Below are 25,837 nucleotides of genomic sequence, written 5' to 3' on the forward strand. Positions count from 1 at the left end.
GCCACCTCCAGCCTCAAAGGCAGGATGCCTCTGAGTACCAGTCGCAGGAGAGTAACAACAGGAGAGAGGGCATGCCCTCAACTCCTGCCTGTAACAGGCTTCCAATGGCATCTGGTGGGCCACTGTGTGAAACAGGGTGATGGACTAGATGGGCCTTGGGCTTGATCCAGCAGGGCTGTTCTTATGTTCTTAAGCAGGGGCATAGCAAGGTTGGAGTGGGCCCAGAGACAAGATTTTAAAATGGGACCCACCCACCCCTCACTGAAGCTCAGCTCAGGTCTTAACATCCACATCAGTTTCGGAGAATGAATACAACTGCAGGAAGCCCGGGCGGGTGAGCAGCTGGGGGAGTCAGTCATGTGACTTGCCTCTGGGGGCCCCCCAAGGCAGTGGGTCCCCAGACAACTGTCTCCCCTTGCCCTATTATAGTTACACCCCTGATCTTAAGCTCATCTCTTGAGAAGAAATGATCTCCTGGCCCACTGGCCAAGAAGTACTGCTGCTCTGCCTGCCCTCTGTAATGTCTCTAAGATAGTGCATCATTGATTTGCTTACCTGTAGCTGTAGTTCTTCTGGTGGTCATCTGTCCAGTCACACTGATGGGCTTTGTGTCCATGTGAAGGCCAGGCTGGTAACCTTCCAAGCTGTCTTTTCTCCCCATATGTACTGACTATAGCTCCACCCCCTCTCCTGCTAGGGTACCATATGACTCATCCTTTCCTCCTCAGCTCATCCTTTCCTCCTCAGCATCTGCCACAAAGAGCTCTGAAGTAGGGTGGATGGGAGGGAGTGTGGCTGGAGAGACCACCACCAGAAGAACTACAGTTACCGGTAAGCAACCCAATGTTCTTCTGGGTGGTCTCTGTCCATCACACTGATGGGCGCATCGCAAGCTTCTTCATCACTGGAAGTGAGTAGCAGAGCTGGAAGCCTAGTAGGAGAGAGTTGGAACAACAGTTGAAATGGATGGCAGCACTGTTTGTCCAAAAGTGACATGGCTTCTCACTGACATCCAAGGCATAACGATGAACAAAAGAGTCTGGAGTGGCCCATATGGTGGCTTGGCATATAACACCTAGAGGAAAACCTCTATCAAAGGCTGAAGAGGTGGTTTGAGCTCTGGTGGAATGTGCTCGAACATTGGATGGAGGGTCACAGCCAGCCAGTTAGAACCCAATTTTATGGTGCCCACAATCTAACTGGAAATTTATTGGGAAGTGGCCTAGCGGACCTGGTGGAGCTGTACATAGGTGTCATAAATCTGTTAGCTCGGCTAACCCAACAGGATTTACAACCCCCTTCAGCACTCCCCCTGTGAGATAACAGAAAGCAGCAGCGAAACTGCAAGAAGGAAAAGAGAAGGCTCACAAAGAAAATAGTAAACAAATTAAGTCCCCTGAACTGAACTAGGTACCCCACTCTAACAATAACTGAGTAATAAGTGAAAAGAAAACACAAAGCAAGGAATGAAATGAGCCAAAGCCATCAGAACAAGGAATGAACGGAACAAAGCAGGAAAGCATAAACAAGGCAAACTGGAACTCGGAAAAGTCTGGAATTTAAATAGCACATTGTCTGCTATCAGCGAAAGTTGCAAACAGCATCTGAGCAAGTGAGAGATTGCTAAATATATATGGCTCAAGAGAACCAGCAACCAATCAGGCTTCCCTGAGTCAGCACTTCGGCTTCGTCTCTTGTGATCTCCTGCGCGACTGCCACTGAGCTTGCCTCTTGAGACGCCTTCTCAAGACAAGTGAAATCCCAGGTTCCTCCTCATCAGAAATCATGTCTGGCAGCTGTTGCGAATCCTCTGCTCCAGAGTCTGGTCTCCCTGCCAAATCCTGTTGCTGTGCGTCTGAGCCCTCACTAGCAGGCAAATCCTCCTGCTCTGACTCTTCTGAGTCAGAAGTCTGAGCCATGACAATAGGTCATAAAAAGGGCTTTCACAGTCCTGAAGGGCGAGGTCCTCGTAACACAGAAAGTCAAGCCCCACATACATCAAGAGTATACCACAGTCATTTATTAGCAGAAGATAGATTTAGAAAGAAAACTGGTAAGTTAATCAACTGGGATCTATGGAAATTAGGAATTACTTTCGGTAGAAAAGAGACATCAGTTCTGAGCACAACTTTGTCTGGCTGGAAGAAGAGGAATTGAGGATCACACCTCAGCGCTCTTAGCTCTCCTTCCCCTACATGCTGAGGTTATCACCTCCAAGAATACTGTCTTGAGCATTAAGAAGCGGAGATCACAGGTTGCTATGGATTCAAACAGTCCAATCAGATTCTTCAAAACCAAAGGCAAATCCCAGGGAGGTGGAAGGGAAGGTGCATTGGGGTACAGATGAGCCAGGCCCTTCAGAAAATATTTTACATTGGGTATACTGAACACAGGGCTGGAGTTAGGGCTTCACCAATGTGCCACAATAGCAGCCAAATGAACTCTAATAGAGGACATGCACAAAACAGAGGATTTTAGACTAAGCAGGTAAGACAAAATCAGTGGAAAGGGGCCCAGTGGAGTTCCCCCATATGACAGTCTGCTGCATACAAGCTAAATCCCCTCCACTTTGAGGTGTATGAGGAAGAAGTAGAGGGCTTCTTGGCGGCTGACACGACCACCACTAGTTCTGAAGACAGGAGAGAGGGGTGGGCAAATCTTCCACGCTGTCAGGCACAGAGTCCTGGCATCTGGGTGGAGCATCGTGCCTTTCTGTTGTGATAGAAGAGCTGGTAAGGCAGCCGAAGGTAGGGCAGCTGAAGGTATGCTGCACAGGACAGCTGGAGCAGACAGGGAAACCAGTGGTGTCATGGCCACTACAGGGCTATCAAGATGCAATAAGCCCTGTCCCATTCTATCTTTTTTAGGACACAAGGAAGAAATGGAATCAGTGGGAAGAAAAGCAAAATACACGCTCCAGTCCAGAGCAAAAGCATCTCCCAGGGACTCGTGCCTGAATCCCACTCATGAGCGGCATTGGCGATTCTACGGGCTGGCCAAGAGATTGATTTGAGGGTGGCCCCACTTGTTGAATATGGAGTGCAGCATCGCTACACAAAGCCATTCATGGAAAACGTACTCCAGACTGCTCAAGTGGTCTGCCAGGGCATTCTTTCAACCACAAATATGGATGGCTGACAGGCAAATGTGATGACGGATGGCCCAGTTCCAGATTTGGAGGAACAGATGGAGCAGGGAGCAAGAGTCTGTTTTGCCCTGGCAGTTGATATAAGCTTTGGCCGACATATTGTCCGTCAAAATCTGTACGTGCAAACCTGCAACATTTGGTAGAAGGCATTTTAGTCTTTTGTTTATAGCCAGGAACTCTAGGTAACTGATATGCTGGAGGGCTACTGCCAAGGTCCACTAACCATTCAGCTGGAGATGCACATAATTAACTCTCCAGACAGATTCTGAAGCGTCTGTGGTAATATTTGCCTGAGGTTCCGGTGTGCCAAAAGAGGCACACATAATCAGGTGCCTCATAAAGGTCAACCACTGAATAGAGTGGCGAACCACACAAGACAAATAAAGCTGTTTGTGCTGAGCCTCTCTTTGCGGATCAAAAGCATCTATAAACCATCACTGCAGAACCCTCAACAGTAAGCAAGCAAATGGGAGAACAGCTGTGGTGGAGGCTATCAGACCTAACATGCACTACACCTGCTTCGCCGCAGGGTAAGAGGTCCATGCTAAACACAGGGACTGCTGGATGCGCACCATAGGATGGTAAACCTATGCGGAATCCAGTATTGTGCATGGGTAGCAGCTGAGACTTCCCGTAGTTTATCTTCAGGTGTAATTTATATTCTAGTCATTGTAGGAGCCCAATAGTGGTGCACAAATGACTCTTCAGGGCAGTCACAGACTGAGTGGCTAGCAGACAATCGTCTAAGTACAAGATTTGTATTCCTTTCTCATGAAGATGAACCACCATGCATTTGGTGAATACCCTCAGGGCCGAGGGACAAGCCAAAAGGTATGGCCTGGAACCGAAGCTTTAGGGAGACTATTTTAAAATGTATACATTTTCTGTGCTGTGGGTGGATGGTGATGTCTTAATAAATGTCTTTGAGATCTATGGAAGTGAACCACATGCCATGTTCAAGAAAGTGGACAATTTTTTAGATTGTCAGCATGCGGAATCACTTGTAAGTGATGAAGGCATGTACATTTCAAATATTCTTTATAGAGTGGAAGTCTCCGTTCTTCTTTGGAATCGTATAGTACAATGAGTAAACCCCATCTATATGGAGTTTAGGTTCAACAGCTCCCTTCTCGAGAAGAGTGCAGATCTCATAGTAGAGGGCTGAATTTGGAAGAGTAACCCTTGGCTACAGTAAGTATATGCTTTCTTTGGAAAATTTCTTACAGGGATATATGATGTATTTACATAAACATAGACAACTAGCATATGGATATATCTTGGTTTCTTTAAAAGTACTATTATAGTATGCATGGATAGTTTGATGGATATTCCCTTTAGTATTAGGTGCATTATACTATGAGATTGTAGACCGGGGGTGGGGAACCTTGGCCCTCCAGCTGTTTTTGAACTACAACTCCCACCGTGGCTGGGGATGGTGGGAGTTGTAGTTCAAAAACAGCTGGAGGGCCAAGGTTCACCACCCCTGTTGTAGACAAAGAAGAAGTGGGTACCGATGTGTCAAATTCTATAACGTTGTGCTAAGGGCTGGTAGTGGTGATTTATGTACATTATCAGAAGACTTTTTCTATATGTATCAATGGAATATTTTATGTATACATTCTTCATTTAGATTATTTATCATTATCATTCCTCGTAGAGATTTTGGAAACCATATTAATTAGGGATAAGATACCTGGTTTTGTACAACAGACACCATATTGAGAACCACAATTATTCTTCCATAGTAGTTAAGCTACTGAAGAAGGCCCTGTAGAGGCTGAAACGTGTATGGCTATATCAGATACAGAAGGATACTTCTCTTGTGTGATCTACAGTTGACTCCAACATAACATAGAATTTGACATTTGGACTTTTACATCATTCAGGGTTGATTGGACTTTTCACCCATCCATATTGGATATTCAGAAACTTAGAAGGACATCCTATGGAGGACTGAATTGAAAGTCATAGTATTCTTGGGGTACTAACTTTGAAGACTTTAGTAGTGAAGTTGATTTCAAATGTTCACTTAATCAGTATTTCTTCTGAATCTTTGTTTTTTTAATGGATATACATTATCTTTTATAGACCTTTTATACTGATGTTTTAATTGATATCCTATATTGATTTGATTAAGTGCCATCAAGTTGGTGTAGACTCTTAGCGACCACATAGATTCTCTCCAGGATGATATGTCTTCAACTTGGCCTTTAAGGTCTCTCAGTGGGGCATTCATTGCTGTCGTAATCGAGTCCATCCACCTTGCTGCTGGTCTTCTTCTTCTTCTCTTTCCTTCACCTTTTCCCAGCATTATGGACTTTTTCTATCTTGCTTCTTCAAAGTCCAGCTTTCACATCCATAGAGTGTCCTATATTAAATACTTTATATTAATTTTTTACTTTCTGGTGTTCAGAGACGTTTTACACTCCTAATACCAGAAGCCTTTAAAACCCATGCATCAGACCACTAAATCGTGGTAAGTTCTTTTTTTGGTCTATGTGCTTATTTGGTTGAACTCATTTTAGGTCTTTTTTGGTTTGTAGGAAAGCCATCTGCTCCACTGAAGGTAACTCAGGCAACTTTGTGAAACAATACTACTTGATGGGTCTCATGGCATTGTATGCTTACTACACAATGTACTACCTCTTCTACCTATGCAACCCCGATGCTTTTAGTAAGGCCTTTTATCTCTTGATCAGTACTCCATGCTTGCAGTCCCAGTATCAGATGTTGGTCCACAACAAAATTAACTGTATTCTCTATTGAGGGGCATAAACCCATCTAGGGGGCTGATAGTATCCTTCCCCATGCACTTCCACGGGTTGATTTTCAAAGGGGGCTGGGCCACACCAGGTGAAAGGGGCAAGGCAGCATTTTGCTCCAGGTGCCATAATACTTTGAGCCCACTCTGGATCTAGGAGGAAGCAGAAGGCATGAATTGTTCACACTGTCCACCATCAATAACCTGGAAACACAGATGGCCACCAGTACCTGCAGTGGACTGGCCTTTGAACCAATTCTCCAGCACACAAACACCTGAGGCCCCCTGGGAGAGCCTCAATGGGACTGTGTAGGGTGCTCAGCCCTGCTTACTCTATTTGTGATAGTGAAAACCTGAAAATAAATATCTGTGAACAACCCAATATATCAGAAGACGTTTTTCTTTTTGTTTATATTCGGCTCTTCCTTCAAGGAGCTCAGGTCAATATACAAGATTGTTTTTTTATTCTCACAACAAACCTGCGAGTTAGGTTAGGCTGAAAGATAAGTGACTGGCCCAAAGGCACCCAATAAGATTAATGGCGGCTCAGGGATTTGAACTGCATCTCTGTGGTTCTAGTCTAGCACTCTGACCATACAACACATTATTTCTATGAGGAAGGCAAAATCCAAATTCCTGTTTACAAATCAAGAAGCCTGGTAAACTTCCTTCCCAGTCCCATCAACTGGCAGCCAACCCAAGTTCATTTCAAAAGAACTAACCAACCCCAAATTAGGAAAGAGTGCCTGATGCATAGATGGAAAGGTGAAATGCAAACTGCCATGGCCTGTATTGGGCCCTTATCTATACACCAAGTGTAGACCGAGATAAACCTCCACTCTGGTACAACCTGATTGCTCCATCACCAGTTCAATCAGCACTAAGTTAGTCATTTATTTATTTTATTTATCTATTGTCATATATTTATAACTCCTTTCATTTACAAATCCCAAGGCAGTTTACAGTATCTTTAAAACAATAAAAATATTAAATTTCAATATTAAAAATAGTACAAATCTATAAAATATATATATCTATATATACACAAAGTTAAACTACAAAACGCAACAATATCAAGGGGAGCAGTTTAGAAAATCCTTAGGTTGCAGCATGGTTAGTTATGCTCAAAGGCCATCAGCAGTGCTGTCCTCCAGTTACCCTTGCTCCATCCTCCACCTATTCCAGACACTGCTGAAGGGTGGGAAACTTGATTTCAAAAACTGTTTCAATTGAAGACTAAGATTAAAGTATTTGACTTAGCAACATAAATTGATTGTACATTTTTTCTATATACTTCAAAAGAGTGGACCCAGAAACAGCAAGAAGAAAAGCACAAGACAATGGATATAGAATAACTTAAAATACTTACCAATATTTTTAAATGTATACCACTGAAGAGTAGCACAACCACGAAGATTCAAGTGTACCACTATAGTGTGCCACTTCAACAAAATATTCCCTGCGTCATTGTCTCTCACCTTATCTTTTACTGCAGAAAAATTAATCTACAAGAGAAAATATATATTCCTATAAAAATGACAAAAACTGTTTTTATATATTCTATGTTAGAGACTGGTTAAATCCAGCAATCTCATATTGCAGACATAAATCAATGCTTCCCTTCTGGCAGATGAATTATTCAAGAGAATTAAATGAACAGAAATTGAAATGCTACATTAGAGGTCAGGTATTCATAAAGCAAAGTGCTAATATATATATATCCAAAGAAAAGATATTTTCTGATGTAAAAACAAAAATTATGTACTTCATATGCTCACAAAAGTTCATTGTTAGGAATCAACCACACTTTCCTGACTTTAAATTGAGCATAAGTCTTTCAGTACTTTTCTTATATACTAAATAGTTTACTAACCTGATAATTTTAATGGTGGCAGAAAATAGCAAGAACCACAGAATATATTGGCCCATATTCTCCATAGGTTTACAGGGAGCTAGAAAAACAGATTGCTCACCTGTAACTGATGATCTGGTAGTGATCCACTGATATCCATTAGAATGGGCTCTGCACCTGAATGGAAGCCTCTCGGTGTAGAGTTCCATAGGTCCTTTTGGGTGCCTGCGGGCGGGAGGAGCGCAGGTACCTCTGTTCCTTGGAGACTGCCAAAGCAGTCAAGAATTTGAGTAAGCAGGTAAGTTCTACTATAGCGAGGTAAGCACTACTGCGGAGGGGAGGTTTGGGAGGGTCTAATGGATATCAACAGATCACTACTATATCATAAGTTACAGGTGAGCAACCTGTTTATCTGGTTCGTGATCCACTGAATCAATTAGAATGCATGTTTAGTTAGCTCCTAAAGGAGAAGGGAGCATTAGAGTCATTGCAACACCTTTGTGAGGACACCTCTCCCAAAATTCGCCTCTGCTGCAGAACGCAAGTCAATAGCGTGGTGTTTCACAAAAAGTTGCTCAGAAGACCAAGTAGAGGCCTTACAAATGTCTTGAAAAGATATGCCGGACAGATGAGCTGCCAAAGAGCCATAAGCCCTTGTGGAATGTGCCTTGATGGTCTTCGGTGGCTGAACCTTCTGTAGAGAAGTCAGACGGATGGTTTCCACAAGTCAGTGTGATAGTCTTGGTCTAGATAATGCCTGGCCCTTGGTCACACACCCCCTTATATGACACGAATAGCCTCCTTGATGATCTGAAAGGCTTAGTCTTAGAAAGGTAATAGAGAAGTGCCCTGAGAACATCCAAGGAATGTAGAGCCTTTTCTAAAGGTGTGGTCGGTGATTTAAAGAAGGTGGGCAGTACAATGTCCTGATTGATGTGGAAATCAGTCACGATTTTAGGTTAAAAAGTTATGTCCGGCCACAGGAGAACCTTGTCCAGGTAGAAACGGGCATAAGGGACATCCATTCGGAGAGCCGTAAGTTCACTCACCCTGTGATAGCCACCAAGAAGACAGTTTTTAAGGATGTCAGCTTCAACGTAACAGAATGCATGGGTTCAAAGGGTGGCTCAGCAAGGGCGGAGAGGACCAGCGAGATACTCCACTGCTCGAGCAGTCTACAGACAGGAGAATAGAGGTTAGTGAGGCCTTTTAAAAAACTTTTGCATGAGTGACAGGAGAACACTATCTTGCCATCCTAGCCAGGATGTCTAGATGATAGTGCCGCTAGGTGGACTCTAATTGACACATTCGAGAGCTTTGCCACTTTCAGGGAGCTCAGATAAAGTAGGATCTCATGGACGGAGGCCTCCTTAGGATGGAAATCATGCCATGAAGTGTAGACAACAAATCTCTTCCACTTGCTGGTGTAGTTTATTCTTGTAGATGGTTTGCGTTGATTCAGGATGATCCTTCTTAGCAATCAATCTTCTACACTGTTAGCTGCAGGGTGAGCACTTCCAGATGTAATTCTGTACACAGCTTAGAGATTTTTATACTAGGCGGTATATAAATTCAATAAATAATCCATTATATTTATTCTCCTGGGTGTGCCCTGGAATGTGTGTCCCAGCACCCAGCTGATTGGCTGGGTGGCAGTGGCGCCTGATTGGCTGAGGTGCACCCAGGATGATTGGTTGCCACGGCAGGGGCAGGAGGCCAGATGTGCAGGCTGCGGAGGCCAGAGGTGGCAGGCCCAGCAGCGGAGGCAAGTGGCAGTGGCAGGCCCAGCCGCGGAGGCAAGCGGCAGCGGCAGGCCCAGCCGCGGAGGCAAGGCCCAAGAGGGAGGAAAGAGAGTGGAGGGGGAAGAAGTGGTGGTGGGGAGGAGAGGCGGCTGGGCCCGGCATGGGCCAGCCGTGGTTAGGAAGCGGAGACTGGGGCAGAAAAGTGGGGGGAGAGGTAACTGCCAGCCCCATAGAGCACTCACATGCTCTGTGCGGGGTTGGCTAGTAATAATAATAATAATAATGTAGAATATGCCTGTTTTCCTGAATCAGGAGATCTGGACAGTTTGGAAGCCTCTGAAAGATGTTCAAAGCTAGTTTGAGTAAATGTGGAAACCATGCTTGGCAGGGCACACCAAGGTGTGATCAGGATGCACTTCACATGGCCCACTAGGATTTGTGCCACAACTCTGCTCACAAGAGGCAACGGGAGGAACATGTAAGTCCAATGACTTGACCAGTCCATCTGGAAAGCATCCCCCAACGACCAAGGATCATGGCCTGCTCTTGAGCAGAACAGCTCTCTTTTTGTGTTCTGAGCTGTGGCAAATAAGTCGATCTCCAGGGGACCTCAGAGATCGAAGATCCTGTGCAGGTAAATGTTGTTCAGTTCCTACTCGTGCCAGGTTTCTGTCGAGAACGAGCAGCTGAGGCCATCTGCCAGTGCATTGTCTGTGCCTTTGATGTGGATGTAATACTGTTCTTGATGCACAGGAGTAATACTGTTCTTGATGCACCAATGCCAGATCTGAATGCTCAGGGCACACAGAGACCTGGAGACTGTCCCACCCTGCCTGTTGAGGTAGGCTATGGCAGTAGTGTTGTCCAACTGTAGTTGTACTACCCTCCCTCTCAGCATTGGGAGGAAGGCCTTCATGGCTTGGAAAACTGCCAACAGCTCCAGGAAATGTATATGAAAATGATGTTGAGCGTGGGTCCAGAGACCTTGCATTACTGTGGCATTGCAATGTCTGCTTCAACCTTGGAGTGAAGCGTCCGTCGTGTTTCACACTGACAGAACCTGTGCCTGAAAGGGTATTCCCCTGAGAAGGTTGAGCCTCTGCGTCCACCAGGACAACGATCATAGGATTGGTAGAGGCACGAGCAGCTGTTTGGTAGGACTGTCTCTGTTTAGACGAAATGAAGACAGGAACTATAGTTGAAGCTTCCTCATTCCTCAACTGCCGAACCATTAGCTCGATGGCTTGGTAGCATTCCTCTGGTAAGAAAGCTCTTCCTACACCAGCATCCAGTACCGCCTCAATGTAAGATATGGAAGATACTGGAGTCAGGTGAGACTTTTTCCAGTTGACCTGTATTCCAAAGTCCTGAAGAAGGTGCAACATGTACTGTATCTGCAAAAGTAACTTTTTTGGGGGGGTGTCTTTTGATGTTAGCAGCCAATCGTTCAGGTAGAGATGCAGTTTCAGGACCCTTGTTCTTAAGTGGGCCACTACTACTGCCATGCATTTGGTAAATACACGCGAGGCAGTGCAGATTCCGAATGGAAGGACCTAATATTGATAAATTGAGGTCCTTGTTGTGAACCTCATTTACTTTTGGCAGGATGCCTGGATCCCTATATGAAAATAGGCATCCTTTAAATCTAATGTCACAAGCCACCGCTCCAGATGTAGAAGTGATAGGATGTCTTGTAAGGTTGCCATTAGATACCTCTTCACCTGGATGAACTTGTTGAGATGTCTTGGGTCTATGATAGGTCATATCCCGCCATCCTTCTTCAGGATTTGGAAATAACGGGCGTAAAACCCCTCCCGTTGCTGTGCCCATCACACCGAGACTATTGCTTTCTTGTGCAGGAGTTCCCACACTTCCTGAAGTAAGGCAGGTGTTGCTTTCGTGAAGTGAAGGCTCCTGAAAAGAGGGTGAGTCTTGAATTCTATCGCGTAGCCTGAAGTGACAGTCTTCAAGACCCACCAGTCCGATGTTATGTGGCACCATCCTTGCGCATGACTTGCCAATGTGATGGTGTTGATGGCTAGTGGGGCCAGCTGGTAGATGTTGTAGGCCGGAACCTCAACCTCCCTGATGTCCTGGGAGGGAGAATGAAGTTGATGGTGCAACAGAGATGGAGGGTGCGATGGGCTGTTCCACACCTCAAAACCACTGCTTGTTGTGCTGTGTAGCAGCATATTTAACCTTCTGTTGTGCAGCCCACTTATTGAAGGGTTGGTAACTCTTATGGTAGTCCCGCTGGTCTATAGGAGGGACGGGGATGGTAGTAAGTCTGCTGCTTTGAAGGATAGGACATCGAGGCTGATGAAGAAGTAAATGTTTTGGCTGTGAATTTCGACTTCATCTTTTCCATTGTTGCGTCTGTCTCTTCCGAGAAAAGGCCCTTACCATCAAACAGAAGGCCTTCTATCTTGCCCTTCATGTTCTGTTGAAGGGCAGCGGATCATAGCCAAGCATCATGATGCTGGGTAATGGCCGTGGTAATAGACCGAGATTATGACTCCGCCAAGCGTTTTGCGGTGCTCAACTGTTGACATGTGAGGTCCCCGCTTTCTGCAGAGTCTTTCAGAAGCGAACCTTGAGTTCCTCAGAAGACAATGTATCAAGATTCTTCTCTAAATTCTCCCAGATGCAATAGCTGTACTTAGCCATGCAGGTGGAATAATTAGCCACTTTGACAGAGAGACAAGAGGTGGAGTATAGGTTTCCCCCCAAAACATCCAATTTCCTGCCCTCTTTATCCGCAGGAGTGGTGTGACACCTCCCTGATCTCGAAGTGGTAGCACAATCAATGACCAGAGTTTGGGATAGGATGTTTGAACAAATATGTATTATCTTGCTCCTGCACCCTGTAAAGGCCCTCCAATCTCTTCGACATTGGTGTGGACATGTGAGGAACTTGCCAAGCACACTGAGCAGTGTTCGAGATGATGGGAAGCAGACGCAGCCGGTTGGGCTGACTGAGACCGAGCCATAAAATTGTAGACTGGGTCATCGATGGTTTTGACTTGAGAAGATAAATCAAGTCCCAAGGCAGAAGCCATCTGTTTCACATTAGAGTGATAAGCCTTCAATTCCTCCGTTGGCAAGACGTGGGCAGGTGTGGCCATGTCCAGTGATGGGTCAGCTTCTATAGTTTCAGCATCTGATTCAAAGTTGGAAGAGCCATAGTGGCTGTCATCAAACGCAATCTCAGAAGAAGAGTGGTGCAAAGGACCTCCGCCTGGCGACTCTATACATGGGAGAGCAGTCAAAGTTGGGGCCACTGCAGAGGAGACCTGTTTCGGTACAGTCTGTGTAGATCTCGTAGATGTAGAAAGCAAGGTTTGAGTCAAGGCGTCGGTAGAGCACACCTTCTTAGGAGCAGGAGGGGCATCCCTCGTAGAGAGAGGATGGAGTAGGAGTGCGCAGGTGATCTGAAGCACACGTGGTCTGTTGCCAAGCTCGATCCTCATCGTAGTCATAGACCATACCCTAAGAAGTAGTACCCAGTAATGCAGTCTCTTTTGATGGGTATACTGTGTAACTAAAGCCGTACATGTGCCACGGCGCAGTGGTGGTAAGTTGAGTAGCTGTTAGCAACTGTTGAGGGTTGGCAGGTGGAGCATCCTCTTCTGAACAAGGAAGTCCTTGTAAAGTAGAGGGAGTGTTAGCTGCAGAGTCTAGCATTGTAAGCAGAGACTGTGCCGCTCCCGGGTCCAAAGGTGTTGCCTCTGCATCAGAAAGATCAGCCTCTTCTAGTGCGAACATCAGGGGCGCTCGGAATCGAGGCGTGACAGTAGTAATATTTGTCGGGGTGTTCAAGGTTGAAGGCTGCACCCCACTCCCTGATGTCGAAGGGGATCGAATTGGGGTTGGCGCCAGTTGTAAATTAGGGGTGAGTCCGAACCAGTCCGGAGGCCATTCTAAAAGCCTCCGGACTGCCGGACCGGTTCAGACCGGGCTGGTTCGGGTCCGGGTGGGGGGTATTTCTTTAAGGGCGGGAGGGCTTGCTTATCCCTCCCGCCTCTTTGCCCCCGCCAGAGGCCGTATTTAACAGAGTAACGGGGCGCTGGAAACCAGCCGCCCCCGCCGCCCCGCCGCGAGCAGATTTGGGGAACTACCACTGCCGCCGCTGTCGCTCGCCCGCCAGCCCTCCCTCCCAGCCACCCTCCCGAGTCCTCACCCGATGGCTGCTTTAAACAAAGAGAGGAGCTCGCGAACAGAGCTCCTCTCGCTTTGAAGTCCTGCAGGCGACTGAAGGAGACAGGCTTTGCGTGCGCGCATCGCAAAGCACGCCGATCGCCGGAGGCCCGGTCTACCCGGCCTTTTCCCGCTGGGTAGACCGGGCCTCCAGCGATCGCTGTGCTTTGCGGCGCGCGCATGTGCATGCGCAAAGCCTGCCTCCTTCAGTCGCCTGCAGGACTTCAAAGCGAGAGGAGCTCTGTTCGCGAGCTCCTCTCTTTGTTTAAAGCAGCCATCGGGTGAGGACTCGGGCGGGCAGCTGGGAGGGAGGGCTGGCGGGCGGGCGACAGCGGCGGCAGTGGTAGTTCCCCTAATCTGCTCGCGGCGGGGCGGGGGAGGGCCGGCTGGTTTCCAGCGCCCCCGTTACTCTGTTAAATACGGCCTCTGGCGGGGGCAAAGAGGTGGGAGGGGTAAGCAAGCCCTCCCCACCCTAAAAGGAAGGCCCCCCTTCGGTGCCGGTCCGGACTGCTCCGGACTGTGTACATCCCTATTGTAAATCCCGAAATGTTGGTACCAAGTGCATCGATATCAGCTTAGCCGGTACTCCTGCAACCTTCGATGTCGAAGTCACAGCGACATGGGGAGGTTCGCTCAATATTGAGGCTTCCGTTGATGCTGATGTCAATATTGTTGTGATGTGTAGTGGGTGACTCGAAGTGGCTTCCGTTGATGTTGAGCATGGCAGAGCCTTCGGCGTCGATTGCCCAGGCTGCTGAGATTCTGTCGATGCCGATGGAGCTGTAGACACTGAGGGCTTCAATATAGAAACCAAGATCCCATCTTGAGCAGACTTTGGCGATGGAGTCAAGCTCAACGTCGATGTCATGGGCATGCTGGAAGACTCCAAGGAGGAGCTGAAGGAGGGGATGGAGGTTACAGCAGAGGAGGGAGGGCAAGGACCAGAAGTTGCAAAGGAGAATGGGTCTGATGCACAGGGAATTGAAAATGAGTTAGAGCCAGGTGAGGCAGCTCTTGTGGAGGAGGCGCGACCCGTCTCAGCTGTGGAGAGGCATTGGTCCAAGAGACAGCAAGAGTTAAGGAACCGCATGAGTAGAACAAAGGGCAAACCTGCTTACTGAGGATCTCTTGATTAACAGCACCGGGGTTCAGCCTATTTAAGACGACTGCACCACAGCTACCCTGCTGATAGCAACGTCAATTTCCTCTGCGCTAATTGGCTGTGTTCGTGTATTGCCTTGACCATGTTTGGACCCTGGACTGTGTTGACCTTGCCCATGGACTGCGATTTGTACTCTGTTGGATTGATTGAATTTGACTCGGACTGAACCTGGTTTGGAGAATTTCTTCCTATAAGACTTTGCTATTCTACCTCTAGCTCTGCCAGTTTTACGTTCCATCTGACTAGCCTGACAGGTTTACGAAAGTCAATAGCTTCTGTGTTTTTTTGGCGGGCTCTCCAGCATTCGCCATTTTCTCACCCGGCCTTTTTGAGGACGTAGGGGTCTTCACGGAGGGCACCAATGTTTTAGACTGGGCGGAACCCAGGGCCCCCCGAGCCATGCGCCTGAGGTGATTTCTTCTATGAGGAAGAAGGCACAGCCAAAACATCAGCATAAATTGCGGCCCTCAAACTGGGTTCTTGATTATTCTGGGTTTGTTTAGAAAAGGATTGGCAAATTTTACAAGTTGACGTGACATGGGCCTCCCCCAGACAGAGCAAACATAAAATATGAGCATCTTGTGAGGGCAATTTTGCTTTGCATTTTTCACAACATTTGAAAGTTTTCACAGCATTTGTAATGGATACCATTTCGGGGTATCCATATCCCTGGCAACAGCCCACAAAGCAATCTGTTACTCACAAAAACCTGGTCGTTAGACAGTCCAAGGTCAGAGCCAGGTAGCAGTCCAATCAGTCATCAAACAAATTCGTAACGGAGCAAATGGAAATGTTAAACAGTCCAGGGTCAGATAGCCAGATATCAGTCCGATCAGGTGGCAGACAGAATCACAAGGCAGAAGCTATATCCAGAAGTCAGTCCAAGGTCAAATAGCCAGAGCATACCAATAGTAGAACTTTATGAAGAATAGGTCAAGGAACCAGAATGAGGAACCGCAGAAACAGAGTGAACCAATTTCTATGGCAGTCGCAAAGTAACTGAGGTGCCTGCGCCTTCTCCCACCTTAAATAGCCACGTGGTCACATGGGGTAAGGAGCAGGCGCCGAAAAGTAGCTGTGGAACTCGACACCAAGAGGCTTCCGTGCAGGCGCGGAACTCATTCTAATGGATTCAACAGATCACAAACCAGATCATTTAGCTGCTTTGGAATGTCACTCAACAGTCAGTACACAGGGAGGAGGATCAGGGAGCATTTTTCACTTCTCTCTCCTCCCTGAGGGTAGCGCAATGCTCAGGGACATATCCCTGGAAGTGGACAGGGCTTTTGCAGGGAGGGGAGAGAAGTGAAAAAACTTACCCTACTCTTACCCTCTGCTTCATGATCATTAAACAGTTATGCTTCATGATCATTAAACAGTTATACATAAGAGGACCTATCATATTATATTAGGACCGCTAAGTCTGCTCAGGAGCCTTTAGTGAGGGACTTATTCAAGAGTTATTTGGAAATCAAACTATATAATAAGGTCATTCACACAAATGTTTTAACTGGGGGGGGAGGGCTGGGGGGGAGGCAAGAGTGCTGCTGCGTTCCCCACAGACGATCTTCATGGGCCATGTGGCTCACGTGCCCACACAATCTGACCTGCTCCTGGCAGTGTGGGCGTCCTGGAGATCAAGAAAATGCAGCTCGGCCTCCATATGAGGAGTGTGGTGCATTGAGGGATTCCCCCTCAGCCGGGCACTCTAGGGATTTTGCTCTGTGCTTGCTCAGGCTGCCTGCAGCCAGAGCAGACACATGACCAGGGGTGGAAGGGCACACTTGCACCCTTCTACCCAGGAAAAAGCTCGGGTAAAAACCCTGGGCTACCCGGCAGGGCAGCACCAGGATTGACTGTGCTCTGGGCGCTTCATACGAGCAGCCCTAACCCAGAAGGGCTGCTCGCGTGAACAGCCTCAATATCTACTAGATCATGCAATCAAATGTTTGCTGAAATGCAAACAATTCAAAACGTTGGTGAGGTAGAACTTCTCTTTGAAGAAACCATGCTGGTTCTTCTTCAGCAAGGTTTGATGTTCTATATGCTTAATAATTCTACCTTTAATAGTATTTTCCATAACTTTGGGCAAAATAAACATTAGACTAACTGAGCTTTAATTTGCTGTGTGGCTCTAGATCCCTTTCTAAAACCGAGCATTATGGTTTTTTTCCTTCCTATCCTCCAGTAAATAGACCAACGTTAGTGACAAGTTGCATATTCTTGTTTGGAAAATATTGTTAGGAAATCAAATTCTCATCTGAGTTCCTCAAGAAATCTCAGTAATATGCTGCCCAAACCGCATGATGGCAATCAGCTCTAGAACCTAATCTCTAGTAATCTCTATTGGCTCCATTTTCCAGATATCCTTCCTCAAAACAGTAGTTTCAGATATGAGGTTTCTCTCCATCTTCCAAAGGGAAGACTGACCAAAACAATTCATTCTGTTTCTGTACAATCTCCTATCTTCATTTCCTTCTCTTGTTGTCTAGCAGTCTAACAGCCTTCCGACTTAGGTTTCCTGCTGCTGCTGCTATATTTAAATGTTTTATTGTTGGTTCTGGTTTGGAGCAATATGTTGCATAATTTCCATTTTTGCTTCATCAAATAGGGGAAGGAAGGGCATCTGCTTTGCATACACAGAATATCCCAGGTTCAATCTCTAGTGATCTGGGTAGGGCTGGGAAATATCTGTCTGAAATCCTGGAGAACTGCTGCCGGTCAGTGTAGATAATACTGAACTAGTTGAAGGGACCAATGGTCAGACTTGGTATAAGGCAGCTTCCTATATAACTTAGATTTGTTTTGCCATAGTTTGTGTGGTTCTTTTTGTTTTCCTCATTTGGAAATAACTGACAGAATCAGGGTTTTTATGGTGTCACCTTCTGTGGGTTTCTATCCACCTCCACCAATCCCAGTTTCAAAAACATAGTGTTATCAGATGTGGGACATTTTCAGTAGCAGCTGAAAGCCTTTGTCTGAGAAATCCAGAGATGAGGGTTGGAATTTTCCACATTAAAAAATTTCCATTCCTAAAATTTCTACTTGGCTACCTGCAAAACTTTGAGATACAGTGAGGGGGGAAATAATACGGTTGAGGTGATTTTTAAACTGTATAAACAGGTCAAATTACATGCCAAATCAGATCACAATTTATTTAAGGCATCAAGAAAATTTGCAGGGTTTTTTTGTTTGTTTGTTTTGTTTTTTGCGGGGGGGGGAGAACAGATAAAAATGCAAATATTATGCAAATGTGAAAATCTGCATAGGAAATTTTTCTGGAAAACTTTTCAGGTCAAAATTTTTCAGAATACTCACATCTCTGGAGAAGCCTAATTATATTTTAAAAATTACAAATATAAAATTCTTGCTAATTCTTGCGCAGCAGGAAATGACTTAACTAGAAAGCCAGAGGATGCCGGTTCGAATCCCTGCTGGTATGTTTCCCAGACTATGGGAAAGACTTATATTGGACAGCAGCAATATAAGAAGATGCTGAAATGCATCATCTCATTCTGAGTGGGAGAAGGCAATGGCAAACCCCTCCTGTATTCTACCAAACACAACCACAGGGCTTGAAAAGTTAATTTTGAAACATAGAACTGAAAACATTCATTCATCAAAATAAACACCATATGATGCTCCTTTGGATTGTTAGACCACTGGTATATCTAGCCCAATGCTGTCTGCTCAGTTATGTTCATATAGATGTGTTTTCATCTTAATCTGTGCCACAGCGTCCTATGTCTTTAAAGGAAGACTAATTTGTCATGTTGTTCTTAGCACTGTTGATGGTATATTTTATGTTCATTGATGTATAGACATTAGGAACTTCTGATGAAGATGCATGTGAAACAGACTATCGTCTAGGGAGTCTGTCAAGTTCTTCAAGTTCTTCAGTTTCCAGTCTTCAATCAAGCTATAAGAAAGTTTTAAAGTCTTCATTTAAGCTTTAAGACTCCAGTGCTAAGTTTTCAGATTTTCCAAGGACCACGCAGAGGGGATTACCCATCCATGTTGGAGGGTGGACTTTCAGCAAACTGGCACCAGCAGCTTCATATTAGTTTGTTTACATTACCAGTGTTTGCACTATTGTACCATTGTTCCTCTGAGAGTGCGTTTTTGCCATTGGGGGGTTTGTAACAGTCTACATTGTTGTATTTTTTTGCTGCTTACCTCTGGATGCCTTTAGTTTGAGATCATATATACAGTATTTCTTCATTTTACACTGTGCCCTTGCCTTTTTTTGTACCTTGCCCTTTTCACACAGGTCCTCTTTATTTGTTTAAAGGAAGGTCTGCTGGTCAGACATTTGCAAGATTGTGAGCATCTGATCTTTGGGCAAGAGATTACTGTAGATTACTGTATTTGGTTACTGGAGAGCTGACTAGTAGGGAACACATGGTGCTTCATTCTAGTTACTAGACATCCTCATTAAGATAGTCATCCTTCTCAGTACTACAGTCACTGCTTTCTGTACAAGGTCAGCCTGTTGACCAGACATTTGCAAGGTGGTGAGCATCTGGTCTTTACACAACAGCATTTGGTATTTTATACATATCTCGTAAGGAAGTCTGGCTGAGCAGGTTGTGAGGGCAACAAATGGTTCCCATTGTGAAGGAGCAGTTACATACAGAATGTTTCAAGCTGCAAGCAATATCTTTATCTCAGTGTATTAAGACATTACTAGCCAGTCTCTAAACCTCAGTCTTTGGACAAGGTGCTTGATCAAATGCTGACCACCCAGCTCCAGGTTTTCCTAGACTAGAGGAATATGATTAACTGGGTCCTTATCAATCTGCTTTCCATGTTGGTTTTGGAACCGAAGCAGCCATGGTTGCTCTGCTGGTCGATGATTTATACCAGGAAGGACAGAAGAAATACATTTTTGTTGATTCTACTGGATCTCTCAGCAGCTTTCAGTACTATTGGCCATGGACCAAAAGTTACTTATGAATTAACTCATGTACCAAAAAGCATAAATATCAGAAGTTAAGGTGTTCGCCTTAATTTCCATGCTGTATAATCAGTAAACACATTCTACAGACTCACAAATTGTGCTAGCTTATAACCTCATCTCCATGTAGCCATGCTTCCCTTTCATCTTTGGGCCCCAATCCTCTTCCTTTGCAGATCGGGGGAAATAAAGATGCTCAGGACATTATGGGGCAATGGCCACCGAGGGGCACACTGACCCATCTATATGCTGTTCCTAGATGCTTTCATTTGGGTTAGAGAGAACAGCATTCATTGTCATGTGTAGGCATGCACCAAGCTGCCAGAACCTTGAGCTTGTGGCCTCAGTGTAGGCGAGAAAGTTGCTTCACTCTCATCCTCTTAACTCACTGTAGCACCAGAACCTAGCCCCATTCAATACACCTCTGGTCCTCTCTTGCATGCCATTCACCACTAGCCTCAGGCTTGTTTAAATAAAGCAGTGCATCCCATGCTTTCCCCTGATTGCCTTCTCATCCCCACATCTATTTCCACTCCCTCCCTGCCTATCCCTTTCCCCCCAGTCCCTATCTCCCTGCTGATTTTGCTGTTCAGTGACTGTGCCTGAGCAGATCCCAGCAGCTATGGAAACCCCACTCCACAGACTCCAGTTGCAGGCAATAGTGTAAGGAGAAGACCACTGCCAAAGGGATCCCACACCACCACACTGCCTCCTCATAAGTTGGACCACAGTGGGAAGGACATGGGATCACAACATATGTTAGCAGTGATAGACTTTATATAAGAGAGATCTCCATATAGATGGAGTATGTAAAGATAGAGATGTAGACACACACGTCTGGTGTGGGGGCAGCAGCAAGAGGCACTTTTAAGGATAAATTAATAGGCGCTTACCTCTGCTCTCACTGTACCTGAACACTGGTTAGAGCAGCAGCACATCACCCAGCACCCTCCGGCAAGGGTGGCGAGGGTTCTCCACCACTCATCGGACCTCCGGCAAGGGATCGGCTCCACGGAGGCCAGATGAGTGGCAGAGGCAATCCCTGTTGCAGGGGGTGCTGGGTGACACGCTGCTGCTACGAGCAGCATTCAGGTGCGGTGAGAGCAGAAGTAAGCACCTATTAATTTACGCTTAAAGGTGCCTCTCATTGCCACATTCCCCGGTGGTGCCCACACCAGCCGCTACTGACAGACAGAAGACTGGGGCAGACTGGCATTAGAGCAAGTGTTTGTTTTATCATGAGGCAGTATCTTGATAACAAAATATGCACAGGAATTGCCTTTGCAACAAACTGACTGTTTTAAATGAATGAATGATTTAGAATTTACTTAAAGGGCACAAGTTGTATAATGTTCTAACAGTGCTTGAATAGATAACTATCTTGGGTTTACTTTTGATTAAACATGGATAAGATTGGACTCTAGAAGAAAAGCTTTGCAAGAAGTTGGTTGGAAGAACTAAGAGTTTAGAATTGAAAAGAATGTCTTTTTAAACACTGATAAAGCATTGCTGCAAGCTTCAATATTGCCCCCTACCTGAAGAGGACTGAGATGAAAGAACAAAGGAAATTGCATGGAAATATAGAGGTTAAATCTTAAGTGAACACAATATGCCAGTCTGCAGAAACTATTTACTACTTACATGGTATGGCAGGAAATTAACATTTCCATGCTTTTTGGTACATGAGTGAATTTGTAAGCATCTTAACTCTTCTCTTAAATCGGGGGATTTAAAAACAAACAATTAGAATCAATTTCTAGGACAACTGAATAATTTAAAAGGAGAATAATTTAAAAGAATAATTTACTTTAGTTCACTTGGATTTTAAAAAACAAACTGGTATTAAATCTTGGTTTCAAACATTTCTACTCACATTACTCCATAACAGGCTTATGCGAGTCATTGCATTCCAAGAACGGCTAACTTGAGCACACCTTCCCAAGTCAATTAAATTTAAATGTCTGAAGACCTAGATTGGAAACAGAGAAATTTATTAACATAACGTGGAAGTAACTTGTCTAGCGAGCAAGAGGTTTTCGGTTCAAATCCCTGCTGGTATAAACACCTATATCAGGCAGCAGTGAAGACAAAAAGAGCAGATTCAGGAGTAGAGCTGGAGGGAGATTTAACATTAGAGCTGATTTTGCCATTCTTCCTTGTCTGAGGCAGTTATAAACATTGATGGTTGGAGTGCCAGGTAAAGTGTAGATAATTAAAGCCCTATGGGCTCCCACAAACTATCACAACCATGGCCATGACTCTCATACCATGGCCATGGCCATGGCTCTACCACTTTCAGAATCACTACAGAGACTATTAATAGTTATGAGTGAGTGTAGGCTCACCAGATTTCATGCTGGCAATTGCCAGCACTTTATCATTTTTTATGCTCAGGTAAGTAAGGTTTCTGTGTATACATAACAATCAAGATAAAGGTAACAGATTGGTAACCTAGGTAGCTTTCCAATTATTCATCGTTCCTCTTCAATAACAGTAACGTGTTTTTAAATTGCTGCAAGTGTGTATAGGGTTAGCCAAGGGCTTCTGAAATCGTATGGCAAAACAAATAAATTGGTATATTTATTTGGGGAAATTCTCAAGCATATGTATTATAAACAAACTAACAAAAAATGGCATTTTCTCACACACTAAGCAAGATGTTTCATGCAATAGGTAAAAATATGTAAGTTTCAAAAACCCCACAGAACTTACTCTGAGCAAGGATGGCCAAATCCTGTATACTTGGAATCAATTTTCCAGATAATGGTCTGTAAATTGAGGTATTTTTTCTACACAACTTGTTGGCCCTCAACCCTGAACTAGAATATTCTAAAAGGCAAAGCTCCTTGATGCCTCCAAAGACCAGAGTTCCATGCATTTGCAGAGCCTGTGCCCTTTAATAGCTGATTCCATATGTGCATGAATTAGCTCACAGAATTAGAGTCAAACTAACATCACTGTCTAGTTAGGGGATTTATACTTTTTAAACTGCAGTCATTGGAGGACTGGATCTATCAGTACTGCAGTGCAGGAATAGTGGTTGTTCAATTCTTGAATTCAGTACCATTTTCTCACTGAAAATCATTCCACAAAGCAGCTATTTATCCCTGAAAATGTCAGTTCTTCCCCAATATGCCATCTAGTACAGTCCAGATATTAATTCAACAGGTACAGTTCTTTGTTAGACTAACCCTGTTTCCAGTCCTAATCACACCCGAGGGTCTCCCAGGAAGAATCCAGGCTTTGGGTTTAGCTTGGTGTTACCAGAGACCAAAGAGAAAATGACATTTTGAAATTGATTTGAAGGAATATTGGCCTTTCTGCTCCTCTCTCTCAGTTGCTAACAATAAAACAATAGGCTGAATAAGTCCTTTGTGGGATCCTCTCCCTGGCGCTAATTCATGAGCAATCCCCTCCTTAGCAATAAAGGGATTTTCCATCTCACTGATCCAATTAGTGAAAAGGAATATTGAATGATTGAATCAAACCCTGAATAGCCTCCACAACATGCAACAACCTTTGGTAGTTCAACTAGCCTGAATTTCCATGCCCTTTATGTTCAAAATCGTGCTACAACTAGCAAACAATAATATTTGATATATATATTTCTCCATGAGTTAAACACCTATAGTAAATATACATGCACAATAAAAGATAAAAATCCTCAATGTAATAACCTTGCAATACATTAGGTGCAGGCATAGAAAAACATTGGGTAAATTGCACTTACAGTATTTCCAGATGGGGCTTTTAACTCAAGTCTCCTCCAGAATTGAGATTGTGTGTTCATATATTGGCCAGAATTACTCCAAAGTTCCTGCAAGGTATCGTGGAACATGCCACACATGAGATGGGTTTTCCATTGCGCATTGGAGTGGAGCCTGATTAGGGTAAATAAATCCACTTTTTGCATCAGTGGTATTGTTTGTTTGTTGGCTGGCAAATTTGAACTCACAGTAAAGCCTCGCAGGAAACTCATGGTAAAGCCTGCTGTCTGGAAATGCTCCTATTGCCTTTCTGTCTTGTAGGCATCTGTTATGAAAAGTGTAATGTAGTAGGAAAGGAATGTATCATATAGGAGGAAGGGATTGTACTGCATGATCCTCCAGCTACTTTCCTGACCACTTATTCATGTATTAAACTTCTAAACACAGAGTCACTAAAGCTGTCACATAAGCATCTAAAAACAGATTGCTCAGCTATAACGGGAGATCTTTAGGTGATCCAGGATCATTCACAATGAGAGTTATGTGCCTGTGCAATTTGAAAGCAGCTCTTGACAAGACAAGACTCAGAGACCACAGGAGATTTGCTAACAAAAGTTTGCAAACAGATATTGGAGTTTAGCAGGGGAGTGTGTGGGGAGGCACACAAGACACTCGTCACGAAAAGAACGTGAGTAATTTTTGTAATTAGAGGACAGAGCTTGAAACCTTTAATTAGCTGTCAAGTGCAGCTAAGACTAAGCTTTAAAGTAAACAAGTTCTACATATTCCCGGGGGTCTCCCCAGTATGCCCTGTGCACTCGCACAGGGAATACTGGAGCTTCTGGGGACCGTGCGGCCTCCGAGCTCCCCAGCCCCCGCCGGCTCTATCATGGAGCCGGCAATTGTGTGGGCGGCCAATCCGGCCACCCAGGGCTCTCTCCCCGCTTGTGTGCGGGGAGAGTGGGCTTAGCCCGCTCTCCCCACGCACACTCCAAAACTGGGTCTCATTGATCGTGAGACCCGGCTCAGTGTCTAGATAGGCTGTTTGGCAGTGCTAGGCAGCATATTGAAGTCCAGGACCCCCAGGGTAGTGTTCTTTATTATAGTTCCTTAGAAGAGCATTTGAATAGTTCTCTTTCTGTTTTGGATTGGCTCTGAATGAGTAAATTAAGTGTACGAATGAGAAATACTCTTATTTGAGTGTCTAGAACGGTGTCTATGCAGAGTATTGCATTTTGTGCCTGAAAGTTTGACTTTTTTCCAGTTTACCTGGATACTCAGGTCCTCAAGAAGTAAGAGGATGTACACAGAGTCTTTGTTCATGGAGGCCACCAACCAATTGCCTATGTATGAAAAAACAGACTCTTTGTGTCCCTAAATAGGCAATAATTGTGCTCATATATTTTGTGAAAATTTGAGATGCTGTCGAGACGCCAAGCAGGAGAATGGTGTACTGTTAGGCTTGGACTACTAAGGTGAAGCGGAGAAACCACCTGTATTTTGGCCAAATTCCTATATGAAAATAAGTGTCTTTTAGATCCAAGGTAGATGGGCATTCCTGCTCTGTAGAAGAGGGAGAATGGTTTACATAGTGGTTATGCAAAATTTCCTTGGATGAATGGAATCGCTGAGGCAATATAAGCTCAGAATAGGGCAGAATCCACCATCTCTTTTTGGGACTTGGAAAAATCTGGAATAGAAACCCTTCCTTATATCTTTTTGAGATACAAGTTCTATCGCTCCTTTTCTCAGCAGATCTTCCACTTCTGCCAACAAGGTAGGAGATGTGTGGGTATATTTTACCTCCCAAAACATGGGGTTGGTGGGAAACTCTATTGCATATCTGGTGGAGATGATGCCTAACACCTGTCAGATGTAATGTAATGCCAAGCCAGAGTGAAAGGAGTGAATTTGATAGTGGAAGGGTTCCCAGAAGTAGATGGAATAATGAAGAGGTCAAAGGTTTTGTTTGGACTGGTCCTGATGCTTCATTTTCTGCTACTGTTTATGCTTCTGAGTATATGACCGCCTCTAGTTGAATTAGCCGTACTAATATGTTGGTGAGTAACATCAGCTGACTTGGAGACAACCTCTTGAAACTTGGATATCACCAGCTCAGGAGCATCCTTAATGCCGTGGATTTAACCCAGCCTTTGTCTCAGAGCAAGCCCACGTAAAGAGAAGGAAAATGCAGAACCATACTCATGCTTTCGGAACAAAGGCTGCTACCCAAAACTTTCCTGTACTTAGTAGCTTATTCACTGTCACCACCACCCAATTATAGCAATAGCAATAGCACTTACATTTATAT

At 44.9% G+C, this 25,837-nt stretch overlaps 1 protein-coding gene across 7 annotated transcripts in view; it reads right to left on the reverse strand.

The window, feature by feature from the left end:
• Window positions 1-25,837, reverse strand: part of FBXL13 (F-box and leucine rich repeat protein 13) — a 176,894-nt gene that overhangs the window by 95,809 nt on the left and 55,248 nt on the right. For all 7 annotated transcript variants that reach the window (XM_053258482.1, XM_053258478.1, XM_053258477.1 and 4 more), the window contains 2 exons: window positions 21,693-21,788; window positions 7,279-7,414 (listed from right to left, as the gene is read on the reverse strand). In XM_053258482.1, coding sequence (XP_053114457.1) covers window positions 7,279-7,414; window positions 21,693-21,788 — 232 coding nt within the window. The remainder of the gene's footprint in view (window positions 1-7,278; window positions 7,415-21,692; window positions 21,789-25,837) is intronic.

Source organism: Hemicordylus capensis, chromosome 5, assembly GCF_027244095.1.
Source record: "Hemicordylus capensis ecotype Gifberg chromosome 5, rHemCap1.1.pri, whole genome shotgun sequence".
NCBI classification, from domain to species: domain Eukaryota; kingdom Metazoa; phylum Chordata; class Lepidosauria; order Squamata; family Cordylidae; genus Hemicordylus; species Hemicordylus capensis.